The 26,573-nt window shown below is 39.9% G+C and overlaps 1 protein-coding gene across 1 annotated transcript in view; it reads left to right on the top strand.

The window, feature by feature from the left end:
* sdk1b (sidekick cell adhesion molecule 1b) overlaps positions 1-26,573 on the top strand; it is a 276,164-nt gene that overhangs the window by 81,033 nt on the left and 168,558 nt on the right. The window contains exons 2-4 of the mRNA XM_088419820.1: positions 14,591-14,747; positions 20,037-20,143; positions 20,266-20,413. Of these exons, the coding sequence (XP_088275946.1) occupies positions 14,591-14,747; positions 20,037-20,143; positions 20,266-20,413 (412 nt within the window). The remainder of the gene's footprint in view (positions 1-14,590; positions 14,748-20,036; positions 20,144-20,265; positions 20,414-26,573) is intronic.

The following is a 26,573-nucleotide window of genomic DNA, read 5'->3' as shown; positions in this document are numbered from 1 at the left end:
AGTAATGGAGAGCGATGAGGAGCGATTTGATCAAAGTCTGAAAATAGACATAAAATAATAGCGACTGTGGAAGGAACATTCAAAATGGGTGACACAGATGGACTCGCTATTGAATTTTGGCGCTAAAGCTGAAATGACTCATCACTGTTAGCATGTATCTTTGGATACAGTCTATGTGTGAATGATGGCGCCGTGTCAAATTGTCAAAATCAATAAAACAAATTGCTTGATACTTTTTAAAACGCTTGGCGTCTACGGATTGAATTTGGATGTCTGTAATAGTCCCCATGCAAAAAATTAAAATCTCACATAGATGGACAGTGTGCTTGTTAGTTCGAGTAAATATATTTAAGATATGTCCATAAATCTGTACGTAAAATCTCCTTACACCTTATATTAAATTTGTATTACTTGGCAGATGCTAGCGGAGTGTCAATCAGAACAAGAAAAAAAAAAAGTTTATACCCACACCATCGGACTCCTGAAAAAAAATCACATTACCATCTGTCAACCATACTGTGTAATGCTTTTCCTGATTTATTATTATTTTTTTGTTATATACACTTTTTTTTATTCTTTTTAACTAGGCTGCTGTCCATCTGAGCATACTACAAATTTTGGGATGTTAGGGTTAGGATTAGGGTTGTTATTGTTGCCAACCAGGAAGAATTTCCTTACTAACGTTTTGTACTGGGAATATAGCTCATAAACCTCTTGAATTTTGAATTGATCTATTAAAAACCAATTAGCATTTTGCGTTGCGCTCCAGCAGAAAACTACATCTTAATTAAATTATTGCCCGTTGTGTTGTTTGCCAGATATGTTATTTTCTCGCAACTAATGATAGTCTGTGGGCAGTTTCGGCCATGGCAGGAAATTATTTGGAAGGAATAATTTGGCTATGTGTGCAAAACGCCCACACGGGTGAGATGTGCTGTGATTATGACCTCTCTCGACCAATCACGTATGCTTCAGTGCCTTTTCTGCTGGCCGAAATGATCAAAAGGAACATGAAATTGTATGAATATTTTTCTAACAGTCTCATTTTTTCCAACAGTCTTTTGTCTTCATTTCATAATCTAACGTATCAAAAACATTTGAACATATCTGAAAATATCTTTGAAAGTATCTGAAAGTGTTTGAATGTATTTGAAAGAACCTAAGTCCCCCAAATGTAGGACACACCTGTGTATAGGACACACCCTTAATTTTAGGGTCAAATTCTGGTATTTTCTATGTTACTGTGTATAAAACGCACCAAGATTTTGGCAACAATGTATAAACTACAGCAAAACAGAGCAAATCTCCTTTTCTTAAATTCATTTCCTCGCGTTCATATCCATAAATTAAACATTGGCGTCAGGTTAAATGAAGCGTCTTTCAGATTTTACACATTGTGAGTGGTAAATGAACGAAGCACCAGTGTAGCGTTGAATGCGCTCAGTTGTTTCTCCTTCTTCTCGTGATGCAGCTTGAGTTCATTTGGCCATTAATACCTGAAACTGTGCAGCATCCGTGTTCCACCAAGTTTATAATGTGCGTATATGCCAAAAGACCGCAATTGATAAATGATTCAAACGGAATACCTTTCCGTTTTCTCTAACCGGGGTCCATTCTTCGCCTCTCTTAATTGAATCGCCATGTCATGATAACACTCCATCTTAGTAATATTCCTCTTGTACGTTGGTTCAGTCTGCTCGCTTCTTTTATTGAAAAAAGTTGGTGTTACATCATAAGCTAACATGAGCTGCTATTACCTGCAACTGGCTGCTAACAGCCAAGTGACGTCCACCCACTAGCTCGTATTGTTAGGGAGATTCTTTTCTTTTTTGATACATCCGATATAAAAATGCAACGCTGTGTCGATTTAGGAAATGCATTGGAATGGCCGTCCCCATTGAAGCAAAACACGACCGTTGCGCTCCGTTTCCGTCCGTAAGTCACAAACGTATAGCTATTAAGCAAGCCACCTGTATCCTCTCCAGCCATTATCATTCTACAAGAGCATCCATTCCTTCGCCTCCCTCCGTACTTCTTGTTTGTTCGGATGACCTCCCCTCCACCCAACCACTTTACCACCGTCTGCTCTGCTGGGCTGTAACGGCGATACCCCTCGGCGCCGCGCTCGCGATCTCCACCTTCAATAATGAATGAGAGGATACAATTCGTCAATCACTTCAGAAGCAGGCAGGCAACAATGTCCAAGGTCAGGCCGGTGGCAGCTGTCAGAGGAGCGATATGATTGGTGCCTGGATGCACGCGCACACAAGAGAGCGAGCCAGACAGCGAGAGCGCGATGGATGGCGTACTTTAGTGCAAAAAAAAAAAAAAAAGAAGCTGAACAAAATGTGAAGTGAACTGGCTTGAAATGACCCTCCAAAGAGGTGAGACAGGATAAGGATAATTAAACAACAGCACAATTACAATCACTTGCCGGAGCAAAAAAGCAAGGTCGTTAAATACAGTAGCTCAGCCTGCCCGACCGCCTGCCCGACGGACCTCAAGGTCGGACTTCGCTTTCTCTTATTCTGCACGTGCAGGCTTCTGCCGCGTGTGATTGTAACTCTTTTTCCGAGACGCTTTTGTAGTCGTATCTCGGGATCAGTCTGGATCTGGGTCGAGCGTGCGCGTGAAGCCCAGGGCCATGGTTTAAAGGTTGTGTGGTGATGGTCTACGACAAGGACACGCCCCCAGGACACAGCTGCTATTGACCCCGTTCAACCAGCACACTTTCACACAAACACCATTCACTCATTCCCAACAGATGATGCTTTCTTGAGAACATGAAGATTGTTTGGGGATAGGTGTTGGTGGGCTTTAAAGCCGTATTGTATAGACTTAAGAATTTCCGTTTACTGGTGTTACGTGAATGCAGCAGGTGCACTACGGTGTCTCAGAGAGGCCATACTTTGGAAGTATGCACCAAACGCTGGAGGTGGGAAGAGGCACAAGACTGTCACAGTACACAGTAAATTTAACACCCTTTCACTCTTTTTTTACGGATTAGGACGGATTAACAACAGGTAACAACACGGCGCATGCAGCGAGCTGTCCGCAATACAAGGAAGCCACAGTTGCGTTTTTTGGCCGTTCTTTGTAAGGTAAATTCTTCTTGTATCGCTATATATTTCCTGGTGTTTTCTTTTGTGTTTGGTGGGGGAACTCAAATGCGTATCAACATAATTCCCAAAGCGATTCTAACTTCAACACTAAGAAACTTCATAAAAATATTTGGGAACTCTTTCGGTGAAACATCATATGCCCAAATATGGTCATTGTTTTTCTCAATTTGATTCTTATGGTTTGTCCCCATCTCGTCTGTAATTTTTACACAATTTAAAGCACTAACACGAAGGAACTTTTCCCTTTCATAAGATATTTTCATAACTTTTGTGATAGTACATGTGTCTCAATATGGCCTAATTGTCCCAGCTGTAATTTATACACCATTTATTCTATAAAAAGCAACTCTTAAGAAACTTATCCATCCATGAAATATTTTTCTTCCACTGAAACATTTTATGTTCAAATATGATTTTTTTTTTTCTCATCACAAATAGTAGTAGTAATGGTCTCTATCTCTTCCATAACTTTCAGGCAATTTTAGCTCATCTACTGCAACACCAAAACACTTTTTTGCGTTCATGAAATATTTTTATAACGCTTCTGGTGAAACATCATTTCTCCAAATATAGTCAATTGCATTTTTTTTTTCTCACAAATTGAACTCATGTTTCGTCCCCAAGTCGTCTGTAAATTTTAAGCAATTTTAGCCTATTTAAAGGAACTCTAAGGAATTTTACAGACTTCATAAAACATTTTCTGTATCTGTGCCACGTATCTGTACTTAAATGACACTTGACTGTTGAGTTTATTCACCCTTTTCTCACATAATGCATCCGTAGTCCGCCAAGTCTTCATTTTCTTCTTCTTTTTTATGCTCCAATTACACAATTTGTGTCCGCATCTTCTAAAATAAAAGAAACATCAGGAGGCTCGGCCCCCGACTGTCTGCCCATGTCTGATGCGCGCTCATCAGGCGATCAGAGCCGACAGTATCATGTAGCATTTGTGTGTCCGCTAGCAGATGTGCCCTGCAGGGCGGCGCACCTCGAAATGTCACTGATCAGTCTCTTAACGTCTGATTGCCTCTCTCTCTCTCTCTCTCTCTCTCTCTCTCTCTCTCTCTCTCTCTCTCTCTCGCTCCCTCCCTCGCACATGCTCTATTAGTGGCATTATTAAATGCCATAAAACCAGGTAATCTGACATTTTCGAGTGACTCATAATTAAATTAGGTTAATTCCAAAGCATGCTTGACATAAATAATACCTTCCATGCATCGGTGATTACCTCAAATACAGATGATACCCTTTTTGCGCTCGAATTCTAAACTGTGAAGGGATGGGTTTTACTAATCAAAAACATGAAATACATGAAGAAATTATGCTAATGGGGAAACATACAGTACAGTAATTAAGGTATACATAAGAAACGATTATAAATGAAAAATATACTGTTAACAAAACATATACTGTATATATTTCACTCTTCTCTTTTACTTAATAAAATATACTCCGTACTACGACGTAGTGTTAACTTTTTATTAGCATAGCACATAGTCGTAGCAAAAAGGCGGTACAATGCAACCCGGAGTTGGGGTTACCCATTATGCATTGCGTGACAAACCAGGGTAGCATTACAGGTCAAAAAACGCCACAGCGTATACTGTATAATATACAAAAAAAAACATATGGTAAATGCCAAAACATACAATATAATCATGAGAAAAGCATACTAAAGAAGAGATAAAAAACAAAAAAAGGGGAAGACATTAGAATCACAACAAAAGTATCGTAAACACAATTATTCTTAGTGCAAAACTAAAAATGAATGAACAGTAAATACTGCGTGATAATAAATTTCACATAATAAATGGCAAACACGTGATAAATGCAAAAGTGATTCGAACAAAAAGCTTATTTTAATTAACAATTATGCAATTAAAAAAATAACAGGAAAACAATCATCTACACAGATTTCACTTATTACTGATAATTTTGTTTTAAATATAACCTCCACTTTAAATGAGGGAACGTTGTACATGTAAACTGACAAGACAAAGACCTTGAGAAGACACGAGTGGCTGGTGGGAGACAGTTAGCAACAAAAATCAAACTTCTAAGATGACATGAAAAAAAAGTGACTTCGAAAACAGGGCATTAACCCTTGTGCAATATTTTGGTCATTTTCTTCCACATTATTTTTGCAGTAAAGGATGACATCCTCCTGTGATTTAGTGGTTGTATTGTCACCATTTGGGTGAAATTTCAGCTCCCTGGTGTCCTCATTCAATCATTTCTCTCTGACGTAAAGATCGAAGGATTAGACACAACAGCGCGTAAGGATTTAATTGAACCTCCATTGAATTGCTTCAAGAATTCAACGTATCACAGGATAAATTCATCCCGTGTAATCAGGCACGGCCATATTCAAAGCCGTCAAGGCTTCAGGCCAACGGCAGCGCGCCGGTGCGCGCACGCACCTGCTAGCTTTTTAGCGCGGCATCTTCGGAAACTGGCGGTCTGTTCTGACATCTGTCGATCAGAGAGTCGGGATCAGTCAGTCGCCTGTCGGCTCTGATCTGATAGCTTTCAGTCAAAGCTAACGGAGAGCGCGATAGGAGCCGTCGCGGATGGATCTCGGGCGGCGTGTGGAGAAAAACCCCTCTTTGTCTCTTAAAACCGCCATTGCTATTGTTAGGAATTTAATGATAATAATAGCAATAAAGCGCTGGCCGCAGCCTCCTGTTTGGGAATTGTTGGAAAAGAGAAGAGGATGCGTGTTGCAGCCGCAAGCCAAGGAAACGTTTTGTTCCCGCGTGTGCATGCTTATCTGCTGTTTTGCCATCCAGGAATAGAGCTTCTCATCCTTGAGCCCGTGGCACCGCTTCCCCTTCAAGTTCAGCCGAGTCCTTTACGAGTCAGCGGGGCGCTCCAGTCATGGGGCCACTTTAACTTAATCATCAGCTCAGGCGGGAGGTCTTTCCTGATCAAGTGTCCCATATAACATTCCTAATTGGTGTGGTTGAAAGAATTTACATATCACGCGGCACTAATTACACTTGCTGATTGATACTTACATGTATTTATCACTTCACTTTTGATTAAGAGTACCTGATTATAATGCAGTCATGATTGAAACGGTTGGTATTTCGTGGAGCGGAAACGCCATCGGAAATGCTGTTGACCTTGTTTGCTTTCTTTGATAAGCGTTTTTTTGTATATTTTTTTTAATGTAATTTTGGGCTTCTGATTTGAAGGTAGCGGCTTTTTCTTCTTATGTACCGCTTTGTTACTCATCACAGGGGGCGGCCATTTTGCCACTTGCTCTCCACTTAAGTTTGCTGATGTGACATTTGTAAAAAGGGGCCATGATTGGTACCATCCTGAGCCATGAGCAACTGTGATGACATTTTTAGTCGACAGCAAGTGGCAAAACGGTCAGTCCCCTTACTAAATAAAAATCGGCGGAATCTGCCGCTTGATTCATATTCCACAACCACAACGTTGATCAGATTGCCACATTTAGAGCAATGGTTCATGTCTAATATATTATTTAAGATTTTAATTGACTTCCTCCCCACATAAGTAGCATTTGATGATCAGAAAAGTGGCTCCAAGATGTGCCGTGGCTTGAAGCACACTTATACATGGTGGAAGATTTTCCGTTCTTGTCCTCAGCTAGCAAACAAAACCGGTGCTTTTAATACAGGGTCAAAAATATTCAGTCATCGCTTATTTGACAAGTATAAAAAGAACATGTGCATGTGCGCAACTTCTGGCTAACAAGCAAGCTAATCGAGAAGCAATAGTTCATCGCCCTATTGCTAGTTGGCAAGACAAACTGCTGGAACAACACAATCTCGATGTCATAGTTTTCTCTTTCTCTTTCATAAAGCTTAGCTTGTGTGTCTTCCTAGTCTGAGGATATGTATTTGTTTACTGAAGCGGCTTGGACCAGCTGTCTGGGCTGCATATAATTCTCGTGAAGGAGATTGTTTACGTTGTCACTTTACAGTTGACGCAGAATTTACCTCAGACTTCCTTGGACTATAAACTGGGTCCCGGAGCAAATACTATATCTTGGTACTCATGTGAGTAATTATGTGCACCTCTGCACATCATATATGTACTACCGTATTTTACGCACTATAAGGCACACCTAAAAGCCTTATTTTTTTAAAAAAAGCTGATGGTGCACCTTATAATCCGGCGCGCCTTATATATGGATCAATATTGAGATTGGGATTGGTAGATGGGGAATGAACTGATAAATTAAGCTTTACCTGTTTCTGACATTGAGTTATTATGCTATTGAGAGTTTAGAGTTATTATTTGAGTTATTATTGTTAGTACTTTGAGTACTACTATATTGTGATCGCACTGGAGGAAAAGTTCCCTGATACAAATGTTGCACTACATGTTATACCTTGCTGTTAAAAGATAAACTGTCACGGAAATACTAATAAAATAAAACATAAGACAATTGTTTATTCATTTTGGGAGTGAATGGAGTTGTCAGAAAGTGCGCCTTATAATGTGGTGCGCCCTATATATGAAACAAGTTTTAAAATATGTCATTAATTGAGGGTGCGCGTTATAATCTGGTGCGCCTTATAGTGCGGAAAATACGGTATATCGTATATGTACAGATATATGTATCTCATATGTACTGTAGCAACTTTGGACAACGCGAGACACCGGTAACATTGTGTGGATAGTTTTCAGTTTAGTTTCCAATGCAATTAAAACGTTTTAAAGTTGTGTCAACCCTATATACCCTCACTCCAATATCGCTGTACCTCCCAGTACTGTATACCAGTACAAGTATTCACTCTTGAGTACTCACCTACACCGCCAGACTTGGCCGAAGTGAATTAGTGAAATATCAGTGCTTCCCCCTTCTTATTTTTCCATAATGTCTCTTTAGCATAAGTAAATACAGCATGAAGAACAACGGTTAATATCTTAGCTATAATGTTCATCTAACTATGACCTAATCCATCATCATCAGCCCCTTCACCTTGCATTGTCTCATTTAATTGCCTCTCCCCACAATTTCTTTTAGCGTGCCGTTAACATGGAAAATTCTTAACTCGTTCCAGCCCCGAACCCCGACGCCGTAATCACGTCATGTAAATGCCTGTTAAAACAAGCGCGGGCAGATTTATTAGATCAAAATGAACTAGAACTCATTTGCACTCAATAATCAAAAACTCTTCTGCGAGGGGGGAAAAATGCTTAGCCGCACAAATTGCTACTGCTTATTAAAAGTAAAATTGCATGTCATAAAATAGACTGATTTAGGTATTTTCTCCCCTTCATACCCATACGGCAAAAATGTGTGTGTGAGTGTGTGCGGCGAGACCGCGAATCAGTATTCATCATACACGACAGTCAATTCTGTCAGCCCAGTCTCACGACAGGGGTGTAGCTCTAAGAAGATGAAGTGATTTTTCTAGGGTGACTGCCCCCGGCGGTGACCTCTCCCACTCAAATTCATTAACACCGCATGGGTTCCACCGCGGATAAAACCTTTTTTCTTTGGTTGAGTCGTCTAAACCGGTGGAATCCTACGACGCGTTTCATGCCTCAAAGTCGAGGTTTGACCCATTAGCCTTTGCCGGTTAATACCATTCATTTAAGACGGTAGGGGTGGGATTCCATTAGATTGCTCTTCAGAGGACTTCAATGTCATTATGTTAGTTTGTAATTATCAGTGCACGCCGATAATTTGTGACAGACATGTATTTATTGTACTAGGTGAGAGAGCGGCACATACCGTTGGCTGTGATCCAAGACATACGACTAACAACTTCTTAACAAATTCAGCTAACAAACGAAGGTCAGAACGTAACGATTTTATCCAGCCAACATTAACTACGGCTGTAATTGTATAAAGTATGTTCAAACAATATGAACTCAATTTTTGTGCCTCCAAGGCTGAATTGACAAGAGCCCATCTCCAGGAGCCAGTCGGTTTAGCGTAGCACATACATACTGTATATACCGTATTTTCCGCACGATAAGGCGCAGCGGATTATAAGGCGCACCCTCAATTAATGACATATTTTGAAACTTTTTCAATCACAATATAGTAATACTCAAAGTAAAAACAATAATAAGTCGTGTCCCCAGAAGTGCCTTTGTTTTTGTGTTTTAGACAGATATACAGTATATATATGTGGATGTTATTTATTTAGGTATTTATTTATTTTTACACAAGAAAGTGTTCTATATGCCCTGGAGACATATAGACAAGGCCTAAGATACATTAAAAACAGGCCACAACAAAATCTTGTCGTCAAAAAAAAAAAAAAACACTGTGCGCCACATTTTCTTGTATCTCTTTCAACAATTACTCGTTAGCTGACTAATTAATAAAACACATGCTCATATTTGCCCTCCAGGACTCTCATATCTCATTTGACCAGCTTCTCTGATAGTCAACATTCTTCCCCAAACAGGGAATGAAACACAATTGATCTCGCGTTAGGGGGCGCGTTAGCATGCTAGCCGACGCGCGGTGGTGATTTTCAAGTTAGGAAAATAGGACAGGTGCTTAAGGCTGAGAGAGGTTTGTTGACAGTGGGCGACAAAGACGGCAAAACATCCCGTTAGCTGACCTTGCTTCTCTCTGATGCTCGCTCGCGTCGGCCGTCTCCATCTGTCATTCCTAATGGACTTGGCTTTAAAGCGCAAGGTAGGATTAAAGGGCCACGAGGAGTGGAGCGAGCCATGAAGAAAGTGCAGATAAGTGAAATAGCCGGGGCACTTAAAAAACATCCTCATGCTTCTATTTTTACAGCGTGCAACCGTGCCTGCCTTTCTTAGTCCAGTCGGAGGGTATGCTAAACCGTTAAGGTTCACAAACACACACACGCTAAGTTGAGTCATGTAGTCGTTCAACAGAATAGCAGAGGCGCAGTGCTGTTAGCCATCCAGTGAAGAATTTTCTAAATAAATTCTTATGGCTGTGTTAACACTTACTCACCATTTCCTTGTCCTTCTCAACTCTCTCTCTCTCTCACACACACACACACACACACGCTGGCTGACATATAAATCAAGTGCAGATGGAACATTTCCCCCGTGTGCACAGAGAAGGCAGCTATCAATCCAAAGTAGAGGGGGCAAGTAAAGATGGAGAGAAGGGAGGAAAATGTGGCCCTGGGATCTCCACAGGGAACAAGGAGTGTGGAAGTGAATGCAATGGACACTCAATGAGGACCTAGACCGGAGTCAAACAATTTGAACCTGAAAGTACCTGCTGTAATCAAATAACTTGCTTGTGGAGTAAAGCTTACCGTCAACAAGTGGCGAGAATAAAATTATTTATATTCACTAAGGTCATGGCTAATAAGTTTCGTGTTTGCTTATTATTAAACCACAAAGAAAAAAATTGAAACAAATCCAATTTGATCATATTTGTAAATGTGGTGCACTTTCTCCAAACCATATAGTGTATTTTCTAAAGCAGTGATTCTCAAATGGGAGTACGGGCACCTCTGGGGGCACTTGAAAGAACTCCAGGGGGTCCTCGAGATTTTAAAGAAAACATGCAAACATCCTTCAAAAATAATTAGAAACTGCAATTATAAAAACATAATTATAAAACAAATTTGATCTTCAGTTTAATTATTTTAAAAATCCCAATTAGACCCCATACTAGAATGGTTCGACCCAACTTGTCACGTGCCACCACTCGTTACCTGTCAAATTGATTATTTATTTTTGTGATCTGATCCCAACAGAGAACATTTTAAGATGAATATTTTTCTGTGGACAAATATTTATTCATCATTATTTCTTTTTGAGAACAGCACTGACACTATGTTGATTCGTTTTTGTGCTTAAATATTTAGTTATAAATAAGTTAATGAATTATTTTTGTGAAGAGATCTCTACCGTCATCCCAAAAGAGGATGATTTATGTTTACAATTTTTCTGTGGACAAGTAGTTTTTTAAATATATTTTTTGAGAGCAGGTCTGACACTTTATGTTGATTATTTAATTTAATACGTTCATGATTTATTTTTGTGAATACATCTCTACTGTTATCCCAAAAGAAGACACTTTCTATTTAATATATTTCTGTTGACAAATAATTATTTATAATTTCTTTTTGAGAGCAGAACTGACATTTTATGTTGATTATTTTTGTGGACAAATATTTATTAATAATAAGTTATTTCTTTTTGGTAACAAATTTCTTGTATGATCCAAAAGGGGACACTTTGTTGCTTATTTTTTGTGGACAAATACGAATGATTGAAAGGTTCTAAAGTTCGTTTTTTCACTCCATCATCTCTGATTCATATTCCTATTTATTTGCTTTCACCTTACGGTCCGTAGAGTATTGGTATTTGTCGGGCTATAATTGTATTTACTGAAATCAGAAGTGACAGATTCCTGGGTTTTGTCACACTTTCAATAAAATCTGTGCTTTTGCACCTTCATGTGCCGCTGACTAATGTGCACCTGCGGCCTTATTATTTTAGCGGAGTGTTCAAACTTGTTGGAGTCAAACTATATGCGATTTTATGCACGGTTCAAGGACTTTTACTTGCGCGTTTATGTTGAATTAAAACTTCAATAAATACCCAAAATCCCACATATGAAGGCTAAAGCCAGAACCTCTAAACTATACACATGATAAGTTATTATAAACGAGTATATTGAAAAATGGATTCATACCACAACTCAACATCCATGATATCTGCCATATTTGGGCAAACAGTGAGCATTAATTTACTTAATTACGGTTAAGGAACGACACAATCGAATATTTTCAGGATAAATTAATCTCCTGATTATTCAGTAAATTAGTCAAAAGATGAGAGAACGTTTTGTTTTACATTGAAGTGCCTTTTCTCATTGTTTTTTTTTAACCAATTATTATAATTATTTTTGTACTGTATGTAATAAAAAGAAAAAACAGCAACATAAACTAAGCAGTATATTACACATGTGAGATTGATTTACCCCACCGAATTTTTGAAACTGATTCAGTCACTGGTCATTGTTTTACCTCCGTAAAATCTAATGTCTTATCTTGATTGAATTTAGAAGATTAAATACTATAGAAATCAAAATAATTACCAAGTATTGAGTATAATGGAGAGGCTGAAATTTGAGGATTTCAATCATTTTAAATCAAGGCTCTAAATCATGACTCGGTTTTGAATCCTTGCACAGTATTTTACACACTTTCCCTCAAAGGCATTTCACATCAAAGGGAATCATTGAAAGAAGACACTAGGGAGCTGAAATTTCACCCAGATCGTGACAACATCTCAAAGCCACGACCACTTAATTATCACACCCTCAGGAGTCTGCCATCCCTTGACCCAAAATGGTCCAAATACTGCACAAGGGTTAAAATAGTTCTTATGTCAATTAATTTGATACAATAAAAGCAATAAAGGTTTTTATTACGAAAAAACAAGAAAAAATCCCCCAAAAAGTAGTCTTCTTTAAATGTAATCATGACCCTAACCCTAACCCTAACCCTAAATACCTGAAACAAAAAAAATAGACAAAATAATAGAATCAATAGACAAAAGATTCACTCTGTTTACACTTTTCACATTGAAATAGTCAAATTATATCATTAGCTTTTGCCGTTGTCAGACTCAGTTCATTTACCTGTAAATTACTCTTTCATTTATCAAACATCCACTCGAAACATTCCGTTTATCCTCCAAGGTTGTCCGAACTTATTTTATTCAAACAAAGTACAAGCGAATGTTTCGCTTGGAGTCTCAACAAAATGAGCGGTGAGATGAGAGAAATTTCCTAAATGTGTTTGGTAGTAAAGCAGGTAGGATCCTTTGTGTCATAAGTGCATATGCGGTGTTATTATTTGGATGATGTCTAAACTAGTTGCCAAATGTACCTTGCAAGATCGGGTGAATGACTTCAATTATTTTTAGGGCGAATAATTGGCGCCCTCACTCCCAGCTAAGCATGCACCTATTATGGCGGCTTATAATTTAATGGGTTTACTGTTAGCTTTAATGGCTGTCGTTTTCATATTTTCCCTATGACCTGCTCCTTTTGTTTCTTTGGAAATGAACGCAGCGGCCTTTTTTGTTTTGCGTTGTACTGTTCCTCCGAAATGAGATTTGAGAAATGTTCACTTTTGCTTTTAAGTGCGTAATTATCAAATTCATTAGTTTTGATTAGTTCACGCTTTCCAAAAATCCGTTTTTGTTTCCCCTGAATCATGCGTTCATATTTTCCAATGGCATTTGCGAAATGCCACAGGAGAAATTAATTTAATATGCAGATTATGTTCAAGATATACAAGGTATTCCAAAAGTCACGATACACTTTACTTTTTTTTAGTCCATTTTGGTACGGTTGGGCGAGAGAGAGGCGAGAGTTTTTCTTTCTGGCGTTCACTGGCGAATAATCTTGGCTCTGTTTTACCTCCTCTTTTCTTCTAATTTCTGACTCTGTCCTAAATTGATTTTATTACTGTTTTTATTATTATTAGTGCTTGATAACTAGTTTGTATTTCCGTAACTGTGCGGCACTTTGCTCAGCCCTTTGAGTTTGTTTTTAAATGTGCGTTATAAATAGACGAGGCGGTTGATTTTCTTTATAGAGGGACGAGAACCAAATATTTCGGGCCCTGTGTGAAGACACTGAGAAGAAATGTCATCCATAGCAGAGTTCTTAGTTGAAAACCACCGCTGACAGAAAAGAACAAAAAGGCTCGTGTCACTTTTTTCATAAAACGGCTCCATGTAGAAATATTTCAAAGACAAAAGCTGATCTTTTTAGATGTGAGTTCTGCAGTATTTAAAAACAGCGCATCGTGCCAACGATCAAACACGCTGGTGGTTCCATGATGGTCTGGGGCTGCTTTGCTTATTCAGGAACTGGACGACTCGCTGTGATTTTTAGAACAATCGTTTCGGCTCTGTGACAGAAAATCCCGCAGCCATTAGTTCGTGCCCTCAAGCGCGAATGCTCTTGGTATAGGGAGCTGAGCTGCGGTGGGCCAACGGAGAATATTTGATCCGTACGGATCGTCACTACGGATCGGGCCACGTGTTTCATGGTTTGGTAAAGAGAGAAAAATTAACGTTCATTTGAAGGCAACATTTTTTTTTAGCAAAGAAACCCTCCTAAATAATGTAAGTCACATATAGTATAGTATAGTACCTAAAAAAAACTAGTTATTTGTCAGTTATTTGGTTTACATGCTGTTGTTTAGAAATGTCAAAGAACTTGCAACAATAATTCTTTCTAACGCCCTCAACATGAAGGCTAACTTCAAAATAAAAGCCTAAGTAAAACACTTATGATAATTCAATAGCGTAGTAACCAAAATCTAAACAGCAATTTTACCATTTGCCCTGAAGTTGAGAAAAAAGTGCTTCATGAAATAAATGAAGGCAAATATCCCCGACTCAAATGCCTGATCCGGTCCGAACAGTATTTTGCTGTTCCCTCCAATAACGCGGAATGTTTGCTCATGCGTTTATAGAAAACATATGTTTCATTTTGTGTCCGTCAGAAGTGGCGCCGTACCTGCGAGGGTCCGGCCAGAGGCAACAAGTGGTGCTGGAGGGAAACAGACTGGTGCTGACCTGCTTGGCCGGAGGAAGTTGGCCTCTGCAGTACCGCTGGTCTCTCAACGGCAGCAACATCACCGACTGGACGCCGCAGTACAGGTCAGCTGGCGCCGACAGGCTGCTTTGGTCTTGTTGGCCCTAGCGTAAAGCGATAACCGGCCTGAAAACATTTCAGTCAATCCCCGTCAAATGAGAAATGTTTCTATCAACGTAAAAAACACAACATTTGCATATGGAAGGAAGGCTACTTAAAGCAGGAGAATTTTAATATGCCTTTTTACATTATTATTGTGCCTTTTTGCGTCTTCAGTATTTGGCTCAGAAGTGGAATTAAGTCCTAAGACTTGGATTAAAAAAACACACACACACACACACACACACACACACACACACACACACACACTGAAATTGTGGAAAGAATGTCTCCTTTGGGAAAGGCTAAACAGAACACCAGCCACTACTGTAGCTTCTATTCTATGCGCCCTATAATGCAGTGCGCTTTATATATCAAAACAACATTTTAAAATAGCCCATTCATTGAAGGTGTGCTTCATTGTGCGGAAAATACGTTATTGTTGTTGATTAATCGTTACACTTCCAGTTCTTTGCATTTGTTTTCTCCTTATCCCTTGTATTTTTTGGTGAACCTCTGCCGTAGAACAAACTATTTTTTCGCTATAATTGAAAATAGTGGCGACGTTGGGAGCGCCGATCCACCCGGGCGAAAAAGAGGTTGAGACAGCAGGAGGTGTTTTGTAACACGCCGGAGCGCTCTCAACATCCTGGCAGCTGTAGTTTGATGAGGTCGGCACTACGGCAGATTGGCAGGCCGCCGTGTGTGTCGTCCTTGCGCCGCTGTCAAAATTTATAACAAGTCTGATGTGAGGACAAACAGCAGAGGGGACGCAAAGCCGCGGGAGTTTACGAGTACATTTTACCTTCGCTCGTTGAAAAACGGCTAAAAAAAGACACTATTTTAACGATAGCGGAGGAATTTCTTTTAAAAAAAATTAGTGAGGTAGTTCGCAAAGAGTGAGTGGTTCTGCCCTAGTTGCGTGATTTTCAACTGGAATCTCAGACAGATGTTTTTAAACCTTTTACAGGAGTTTGTCCCTTTGACCTTTACTTCAAAGGCATTTCACATTAACCATTGCAAACTATCCACATCAGATTAACCTTTGTTTACATCATTTATTGATTATTTTGGACTGTGTTTTCATGATTTGGTTGCTGGTTCAGAGATCTGGCAAAAAAAAGTTTTTTTTTATTTTTAAATCAACAGAATTAATTTAATTTAATTAATTTAAATTACTAAATTTAAATCTAAAACTTAAATATAAATTAAATAATTTAATCCTTGGGATTAAATATAACAAATAACCAATGTATGTGTAATAAAAGGATAATAAACGTTTGCATCAATTCAACCCAAATGTCAAAGCCGTTTTCTATAAAACAATCCCAAAAATCGTTCGGTATAAAACTTTTTTTTTTTTTTTTTTTTCTAATTTTAGTACAAAACAACACCGAAAGTTTGGTCGAATTTATATGTTGTCTTAGATTTATTTATTTATTTATTTATTTTTAACTCAAAACTGGATTATTCCGTACTGTTTTTAGCCCAAAAAAATTCACCTCAAAAATATAAAGCTTCTGCTCAAATGAAGTCATTTTTTTGGAACGACAAAAAAGAAAAAAAGTCATTTTGTATGCTGGAGAAAAGACAAGACCAAAACAGACTTGTGATGGATTGCGAGTGCGCATCCGGAAAGTGGAAAACAACTCAAAAAGGTCGTCAACCTTTTTCACAGTAATGAATTTGTGCAACCGCCAACGGCTTGAGCCAGACGCTACAGTGTTAAAGCTTTGCTGTCGGTGTCAGTGACGGAGGCTGCGTTTCAACGCGTATGAAGCGGAGAATGACGCCAGTGGTGCTTTTCATCACAAATATGTGAATATTAACTGGCAAGCTTCATGCTGAGTAATGTTTTTTTGTGTATAGCCAATGCAATCTTGGTTATGCCTGAAGCACATTGACCTTGAGGCTTTGCAAAGGCGCTCCCATTAAAAATGCAATATTATTATTATTATTATTGTTGTTGGTTAGCAGATTAACGTTCTTGTCCATACAACCAGTAAATACAATGCAAATACAACCAGTATCAAGGGCTAATGCTGATTTTTTTCGTAGTACCAGGCAAATATTTGGAACCTTATACAGATACAAATGGACTCCCAACACATTAAGAGGGCTGGAAATTCAAATTATTAACTCGTGTAAATGCTCAACTGTGAATTGAAAGTCATTCATGGTCACAAAGCATCTTCTTAAGATGTTACGTATCTTTAAAAAAGAAATGGAATTGAAAATGTTGGGGTTTTTTTTTGGTGGACATGTTTTTGTTTACTAAATCCATCAACATGTATTCATAATGGACGTACTTCTTTTATGAGGTCATGTGATGTTTAATCTGAGCCCTGATTGGTCGTTACCTGAACCTTTTGCAACTGTGGTGTCATTTTCAAGTGGCAACTTGATCGTTCCCAGAAATGGAAAGAAAAAAAAAAAGGTAAAATTTGCAAATTAATTGATCTTATGCAAACACTTTTTTAAAAAAAAAAATCAGAATGCCAATGTAGACTGGCAAATTAATATTAATATTACTATTAGTAGTAATAGCTGGAATGTCCAGGTGTGCCAGATCAGAATATCAAAGAAATAAAATGGGATTAAAAACAAAAAGAAACAAAAAACAATACACACACACACACCCATATATATATATATATATATATATATATATATATATATATATATATATATATATATATATATATATATATATATATACAGAGAGAGAGAGAGAGAGAGAGAGAGAGAGAGAGAGAGAGAATTTGTTTTATTTTTAATGGGTAAAAATGCATACTGACATTGCCAAAAGTAAAACAAAATGTGCACTATACACCGCATTGCAACATGGACACAGTGTAAGTAAACATAGCTAGTGCGGGACTGTTAAAATAGTTTTGGTTTCTTCACTACCCAAATAAAAAAGTTTATGCATTTTTTTAAAACAAATGATTTAAAATAAATGAAAAGAAACACTGAATACACAATTTTTGTTGTTATTATATTGCCAAGATATCGAATTGAGACTCACTATCATCAAATCCTCAAAATAAGTTGACCCGATCTCCGCTGCATAAAATCTGATCCGGACATCCCTAAATGATCATCATCATCGTCCGTCATCTTCTTCTATTATTACTATTACTATTTTTATTATTATTGCTGATTTGGGAAAGCAAAATTTGGGTTTTATTTTCCCTTTAAGTCAAGGCCGAAGTCACAAATAATCAATCCCGTTTCAGCCGCTTCACTTTTGAGAAAATGTAAAACCCATTGGCATAAATAGCTGACATCTTGCATATCTTTTCCCACCCACCAACTCCCACCGTTCCGAAATCGCTCACGGATACACTCGAGCCCACCCAGTAACCCCGCGGGGGCAGCCAGGTCGATTCCAAGCCGCCTCTGCGAGTAAAAGCTGATTGAACTTGTCCTAAATCATCCGGAGAATTGAGCCCTGCAAGGGAGGCAGCGACTGTGTCATCGAAATTATTGTATTGATTGGCAACTGTCAACACTGAACTTTGAGTTTCGTGAGATATATAGCAGCTAAAGTTGCTGGGTGCTTAAGAACTACAGTGACAGCCCCGCTGCACCCGTCTAATAGAAATGTTACGGAGGCCGGCGTGACAGCGAGAAAGGACAAAGTTGTATTATGATATGTGCTATTCCCGATTAAATGAAATAACGCCAGCTTTTTAAGGATGATGCCAGCATACGGACAATGCATTCCACGGTACGTGTGCATGGGTGTCGTGCGCACAACTTGGCATCATACGCTGACAGCCTGGGAGTTAAGTACTTGGCTGGCCCATTATTCATAATGAGCCCCTAAGCGATGTCCATTTTTGTGTGTGTGTGTGTGTGTGTTGAATTTGCATCGGAGAGTTTGTCTGGCATGCAGCAACCAAGATCCTGCGCCAAAATCGCCATTAGGGAATCCCTGTCCATTTAAAACGCATTAATAACCTCTTAGGAATAAAAGAAAAATAAAATGCATGCAGTAAAATAAACATGCAGGTGATGGACCAACATGAGTGCGCCAAAGCGCGGTTAACGTCTTGACAATGGAACCAAACAGTAAACACATCTACCTTAACAAACAATGACTGTTTTGTTCTGTGAAAACATGTCAACACCCTTCATTGGCCGCATGTCAAATTCATTGAAATGTCTGATGGGTTTTTTTTAAGGGCTGAAATCAGTCCTCGTAATTAGAGTACCTTGATTAAAAAAGAAAATTCTCAAGGCATTTTTTCTTTCCCTGGATATCCACTTATTATTGTAAACGTCAGAAAAAAATTGTTATTGTTAACTTAACAATTGTTAACGCTTTGTGTCACAGTAAAACATCGGGAAGTGCTTTGAAATGGCCAACTTTCAAAATCAACCTTAGTTTGCCAAATATGGACATAAATGCCTTGGTATCCTTTTATTTTGAAGTTGTTCCCAGCAGTGTTTCGCCACGTGACAGCTTGAATGTCTTCTGACTCCCGTTACATACAACCCAACGTTGTTCTAAAATCACAATCAATTGCTAATCCAGGGCGCTAACAAACGACTTAATAATGTTGACACTGATATACGGCACCTGTTGCAAGTGTTTACCGGTGGCTCCGGCTGTGTTATAGCTGCATCTAGCATCAATTAGCCTAGCTAGCTAACATCCTTCAAATGCTCTATATAGGCTGGCATGATAGATGTAATTGACTCTACATATATTGATGCTGACACCCTGACGAAGTTGCCATTTCTACTGATCACATTTTAACAAAACACGCTGACGCAGGGTTAGGGTTAGGGTTTCGGCAATCAAATTCCTCTCATAGACCAAAATTTATGGGGAGAAATTAGTCTAAAATCTCATGTTTCTCAAATGGAAAGCATTATGCTGCTAGGCAGAGTTTAAATTTAAGTTAAAATGTTCCTCATCAAGAATTTTGAAATGTTGGTCACTCATAAGTGAGTGGAATTGTGCCGTGTATTTTTTTTTTTTGTACCAAGTAAAAACATACTATTTTTTTTTTTTATCAGAATACTCCATATTTGATTAGAATCCTAAACGTTTGCAGTGTTTATTTTTTTAAATTTGATATCAATAATTGCTCTGAGGAATGCCTCAACATGCCTCATCCGACTTATAGTGAGGCCTACGTTTCCCAATTTTGTTACGTTACCAACAGCCCAAGTGAAAATGAAAGGGCGTTACCGTGATATGTTCATACCATGATATATTTTGTGCCTTTCTCTTTCCGCAGGTTGTTTGTGCCATCGCTGCAAAGGACAGACGCCGGCCTGTATCAATGCACAGTGAGGAACAGGATGGGGGCCATCATACACGGGAGAACGAAGGTGCAAGTGGCCTGTGAGTATTAAAAGCGCTAATCGACAGGGCAATTTGAGATGATTGAGCTTGTGTAAAGTTCTTTATAAATGAAATTGTTGATTATAATACGCGGTGGGTAATAAAAACTCCCATTTCTGTAGTTATGGGGAGGTTCTCAGGCGAAGAACAGAGAATGACAGCGAGCCAAGGCCAGGCTGCCGTCCTCAACCCTCCGCCCTTGGCGTCCTTCCCTCAACCTTTGGTCACTTGGTACAAAGACGGGCACAAGATTATTCCCAACGACCGGATGTGAGTACATCTCATTGCACACGTGCAAAATTTGTGTCCTCTTGAGACCTACCCTATTCATTTGTGTCTTCTTTAGTGGACATTTAATTTGAGTCATTTGAGCTACCCTACCGATGCCTAGTGTCCTCAATTGAGGGCGTCCTGTCCTTTCCAATGATACCTCATCTTTTTAAGTGAGATGTGATTAATCTCTGCTGTTTTACGGAAACCAAATGGACACAGCGATAGGGCTGTAATAAAAAGGCCGGGGCACAGGAAGATAAAGCATTTTCCCTAAAGTTTCTTAAAACTAGTGGCACAGAGTTCTATTCTTTTAATTTGTCATTTCAGGTTAGAGATTGTAAAACTGCTTCAATCGGCCCGATACCGATGATCTCATTCAGACAGTTATTTTGTGACCCTCCTGTAGCCTAACCTGAAAAATAATTAGATACCTGGGATTTAATGTCGTCATTCTAGAATCTTAAATGGTACATAAAAATGCATCTTTGGGCTTGAATAAGTCACAATAAGACATGTCAGAGCAACTATGTACTAAAACCAATATGAAATTGTTTAGAAGCCATTTTCACACTTTGAATGGCGTTTCAAGTCAAACTTTTTGAGTCCAAATGGTGCCCTTCTCAATCAGGCACACTGTATAAATAAGCAGTGCTTCTGATGATTGCACAGTGCGACGCTGACTCAAGTTAGCACTCTGCCAAGTTGCATGTGTACTGGCTGCTTTGTGTGGGGTTAAATCTCCCAAAATGAAGGTCTGAGTCATGTAAGTGGTCTGACGAGTTTTGTACGGGCAGTTCTCGGAACAGAGATGCCGTAAAAAAAAAGCGGTCGGAATCTTCCGGACGCTAATATGGGGGTTCACGTTTTACCAAGAGATGAGTTAACCACAATCGTCATGACTACCGTTATGACTTTTCCTCCCACGGTGAAGCCCGAGAAAATCAGGCAGCGGCCGTAATCGATTTTGACGAAATGGCGCGGTTGGAACGTCCCGATACGGTGAAAGATGTGAAGGAGCGTCGCGCGCCGGCATAACTAACCATTAAGAGCACTAACTGCTCCCGGGCGTGCTATGGAATGAGATTGTCTGTGGCCTCCGCGTGCACGTAAATGGTCAGTCCGCTTCGTTTTCACTTCTTTAATGGCACTTCCCCAAAGCTCGACGGGCTCATTAACAAATAAACTCATTTTTATCACGTGTCATTTCAACCAATTGCTGAAATGGGAGATCGTTTTTATGCGGTCTTTTAAATGAGCAATTATTATTCCAATTATAATATAAAGTATTATGTTCTGTTCATTGAGGTTTGACTTTCACGAAAAGAACTTAAGCAAAAGTGAAGCTGCACAACGCTTGTTTCCTCTGGTTTCAGCAATAATGTTTGTCAGGGCGTTTAATTTGAATGTGTATTGATCACGGCTAAATCCCCGTCTAGATGACTCCACTTTCACTTAATGTCCTTGGAACACTTTTCGGTTTGTCTTCGCGAAATTCTACTCGCTCTCGTTTTTACAAGGCATTGTGATTGTTTTACGGCATTCTGGTGAGAACTGAACGTTTTTACAGTATTTTGCAAGGGATTCGTAAATGAAAGGTAATGATTGCTAGGATTTAATGGCAGCAATATTTTTTGAACTCTTTCGATACCGATTTTTTCTTTTTAATAAAGCTTATGGCATATATGACTGGTTTATAAGTCTGGAATACTTGGAAAATTAGTTAAAAATTCTCACCTCTATGGATTGTTTTCTTACACGTTAAAAGATAAGTTCATTTAAAGCATCAAAACAGCAAAAACTAGCAAGTGAGCACATTGCAGGGGCAACATTGAAGCATTTTCTAATTTATTTGACAAATGAAAATCAGAACAACCCCACTAAAGCTCAGGTTTCAGAGACAGGGAATACCATAGTTTTATAGAAGGATAACTGTGTTGGCATAAAATCGTGCCCCTCTGACTGGCGGCATATTGTGCCACGACGTCAAGATTAAAGTGTTTATCATCATGTGCGCAGTGTAGAAACAAGTTTCTTCACGCAATGAAATTCTTACTTTGCTGTCTACACGAATGTCGTAAAAAAGAGAGGAAAAAAAAAGAATACCATATGTACCAAGTTAAGTCAAATACAAGGTATGAAGCAGTTATTAAATGAATCGGCGTGGAGAGCGCTCCACTTCTGCGATCACTGTGTTTTTGACATTTTTTTTCCGATGGGTCAGTAATCTGAAAAGGGCCAGATAGAATTAAGATACTTGCTAAAAACAATGCGGATAACAAGCCCTAAAAATTTGGTTCAAGAAGAAATCCGATTAGAATCAGAAATGCCAATTTATGTTTCCGTTTTAAAAGCGCAGCTAGCAAGGTCATGCTTTTACAAAGTGCGGAAGTTTTTGCAAGCCCGGGCCTCAATCCCATCAAACACCTCCCATCCATCGCAAAGATGGTCATCGTTGACCCCTGACAGACATCGCGGAATTGTTACCGAAAGTCGTCCCAGAAGAATAGAAGCTGTTATAGCGGCAACATGTTGGCCCATTTTCACATCACGTAATGGACAGATGTCCACATGTGTGTTTCTAAAACGGTTCTCCCTTTGGAATAACGGTTTCATTTGAGGCAATATGAAATGTATGTATGTATGAAATGTATTTTTCATTAGGTAGCTTGCCAATGTCACTGGCAATAGGGAGCTGCAGTTAATGCCTCACATTACTGGTGAAGCACTTCGTCTTTAATAGAGAGAGAGAAATACATCACGTTCCCTGTAACCCGTATGTCCTTGACAATCTCCTGACTTACTCAGTTGAATGGCAGGACAAAACCTGGTTAGACACACTGCCGAAAATCAAAAGGAAGAAAAGCATAACCTCAGATCAACCACGTTTTTGTGCGCTGTTAGGAAAAGGTAACGACTGCAAATCAATTTTACCAGCTGTTGGACAATTGACGGACAAAAGATAGCAAGGTGAGGTAATTAGAAAGACAACCCCGATTGATTCCTCGCTAGTTTTTCTTTTCTTCCCGCCGTTGTCCACACCAATGGTGGATGAGAAACCGGGTGACAAATGGACAAGGATTCCCAGATAGTTATGCTAATTGTTTTTATTTTAGAAACTGTTAGCATGATGTGGTATTGCCAGCCCGACGGCATATGGATGTTCGTAGGAAGATAGCTTCCCTTCTCACTCTGGGAACTTGCAAACTGCAAGATACAAGACTAGGGAAGGTAAAATTCTCCGAGACCCCGGTCACGTGGTTCCAACTCTAAAACCAACAGGCATTCCATTAGTGTCCTTTTTCATGCCGTCAATTCACTTAACAGTTGACCCCAAAATTTAAATGACACCTTGCAAATTGAGGGTCAGGGTCCAGTTCTGAAATGAGATCCCTTGACCATCCATCTTCTTGTCATTAGAATCAACAGATATTCACGGTATTCCAAGAGACGTCCCGGTATTCCTGGGTATTTTAGATTTTCTACTCTCCAATGACCTCAGTATAATCATTGGATAAGGCTGTTTCAGCAGCCCACAAGAGTTGCTAAGGTAGTCCAGCTGCTTCAAACATCCGCATGTGCAGTAGCTAGGAGTTAACAGTGTAGGTGTGATGACACCTGACTTGCAAGTCCAACAGGAAAGGCTAGAAGAAGGTCAGACACAGACTACCTCAAGATGGCACTCACTGTTCATTGACTTTGAGGATTAGGGTCCACGTCTACGATAAAATCCTTAGAGACCATCATCGGGAGTATTCCCAGATGTCGGAGGGAACCCATGCAAGTATATGGAGGCTTTACGCATTACTGAGCAACAACATGGGTTATCCTGAAGCCCGTCCCTCCATCTATTTTTTAGAGGGAGGTCAGGTACACTGGAAGCTCCTTCTAGTTAATCATCAAAGTCAGACAGAGGCAGACCGGCTAACCACTATTCCACCATCCACTGCTCTGTCCCATGTTTTATTGTTCTGGGCAATATATTTATTTGTTGAGCAGTCAATCAAGCAAGAGTAAATGGAAAACCTCGTCCGTTTACCCATCATTCAATTGTTGTTATGATGCGGTCGTATAATCAACTGAGGCTGTGTGATGTTGGCAACGTTTCTGCAACGTGATTAGTTTGACACACATGTCAGAATCTCATTTTCCTCCGAGACACTCTATCCTGCTGCCTTTTCAAGCATGGGAATACTCTGGACAGAAACTTTTATTTCTTCATCTTGAAATGAAATTTCCCTGATTGGCTTGCCGCCCACACACACACACACACACACACACACACACACACACATCCACATACGGCGTTTGAAGAGTTGTGCGCGGCACTTCCTTTGAACCTTCATAAGACTAATTTGCACCTTTCTTCACAGCTCCCCTCTTGTCTCGACAAGCCCGCCTCCCTCCCCCTTCATCCCCTCGCATCTCGGCTTTTCTGCCTCCAAATTATTCTTTATACCGTCGCCTTCCCTCGGTGCACTCGCCTTCTCCGTCTCTTTTACGGTCATTACTGCATCGGAAGATATACTGTCGGAGAAACCGTAAACGTCTGTTCCTCCGTGAGCACACACGCAAACACAATCTGTCTCCCAAGACCTATCTGACGTACATATACCTGACCGGTAACCTCTCGGCGTGCAGTCATGCGTGTTTTGGGAGCTCGCTGGCGGTTCTACGTGTGTGTGCGAGGTGGCGTCGGCCCATCTCGCCGTCCGGCGAGACGAGGCCAGATGGCGCTTGGCGGTTGCTTATCTTGGCGGTGACAAAGCCGACGATGTCGTTTATGAAGTTTATTGATCCGTTATGCGCAGCCTCCCGCTGCTTTTTCAGCCCTCGTGGGCGGTTTGCAATTTAGTCGCTCTCAAAATGTCGCTCTGCGTACTCGGACGTCGGCTTGCGCATTGCACTGTGATTCGGTTCCTGGTTAGGGCTGCAGAGTACAATTTGATGGTTTTTTGTGATCGGCGATAAAAAGCATTGCTGGACAGATGCCAATCATACACTTTCCCACGGAATTTTAGCACCACTAATTCAAATGTCTCTCTGCAGTGTTCACCTTCTTGTCATTGTGAGAACATAGCGCAAATTAGCATCAAGAGATAAGTCAGAGGACAGGAAAGTACAGATCAGCTAAAATACGTCCCGGCTGACGTATTCACTCCGAAACGATCAAAAACAATTTCGGAACGTCTCTGACCACAGGCACGTGCAGATGTATATTTTAGCGGTGACCCCCGCAGACCTTTGCGGCAACGAGTGAGCTGTTGCCTTTAATTAGCTCTCAGGTCTGTGGCAGATGGACGTGGAGAGAATGTGATCCGGAGATGTCGAAATATTGAAACCCTCTTGATGATAATGATCATATCTGGTGATCCACGCAGGACCAGAGTGGGATATGTATGTACGTACCTACCTGGATGGATGCATGGTAGACAGTGTCATTTTTCAGTAGGCGAGCCATACCCTGTTACGATAAATCTGTGTGCCTATTCTTTTGTTTTGATATCCATTTATTTTCATTTGGGACAAACCGCTACGACGGGGTAGGGGTGTGGAGGGGAGACAATTCATTATCCCCCTTCCATTACGTACGCCGGAGAGGTCTGAACCCTGAACAGAAGGAATTTTCTCGGTGTCTGAACTTCGGGATTAGGTGTGTGCATGTTTGTGTGTGTGTGTGTGTGTTACACTGGCACGGCGAAAAAAAAATACCGATTGTTGAGAGATTGGAGAGCAGTACGGACTAATCCGGCCACATCGAGCAAATACAGCGGGCCGTTTGGACGCTCGTCCACCTTTGACGGTGGCGCTTTCCCACGGCAGGGTCGGGGGGGAAATGGGGGGTGGGGGGGGGCGGAGACTGGAGGTAGAAGGACACTTGAAAACAGGAAATGAGTGTAGAGTTTAGGAGTTTAAGCTCTTCTCAATCCTTTGTGTCTGGAACTTAATCTCTGGAGTCGCAGGGGTTTATATAGTGTATGTGACTCTCTTCCCAATGATATGATTTGGTTACTTTAGAGATTAGAGAAACAGGCCGAACGTTTTAAGGCGAGTCAGGTGCCAAGTGTTTGCCGGACTCTTTTTGTCTTTTTTTTTCCCCGTACTTTAAATCATGAATTATATTCTCAGATTTTGGTGGAACTCTGCAAGGACAACAGTA

This window comes from Hippichthys cyanospilos, chromosome 7, assembly GCF_059441005.1.
Source record: "Hippichthys cyanospilos isolate Australia breed blue-spotted pipefish chromosome 7, RoL_Hcya_1.0, whole genome shotgun sequence".
NCBI classification, from domain to species: Eukaryota; Metazoa; Chordata; class Actinopteri; order Syngnathiformes; family Syngnathidae; genus Hippichthys; species Hippichthys cyanospilos.
The sequence above is the reverse complement of the archived record's forward strand: the minus strand, read 5'-3'. Positions and strand labels throughout refer to the sequence as shown.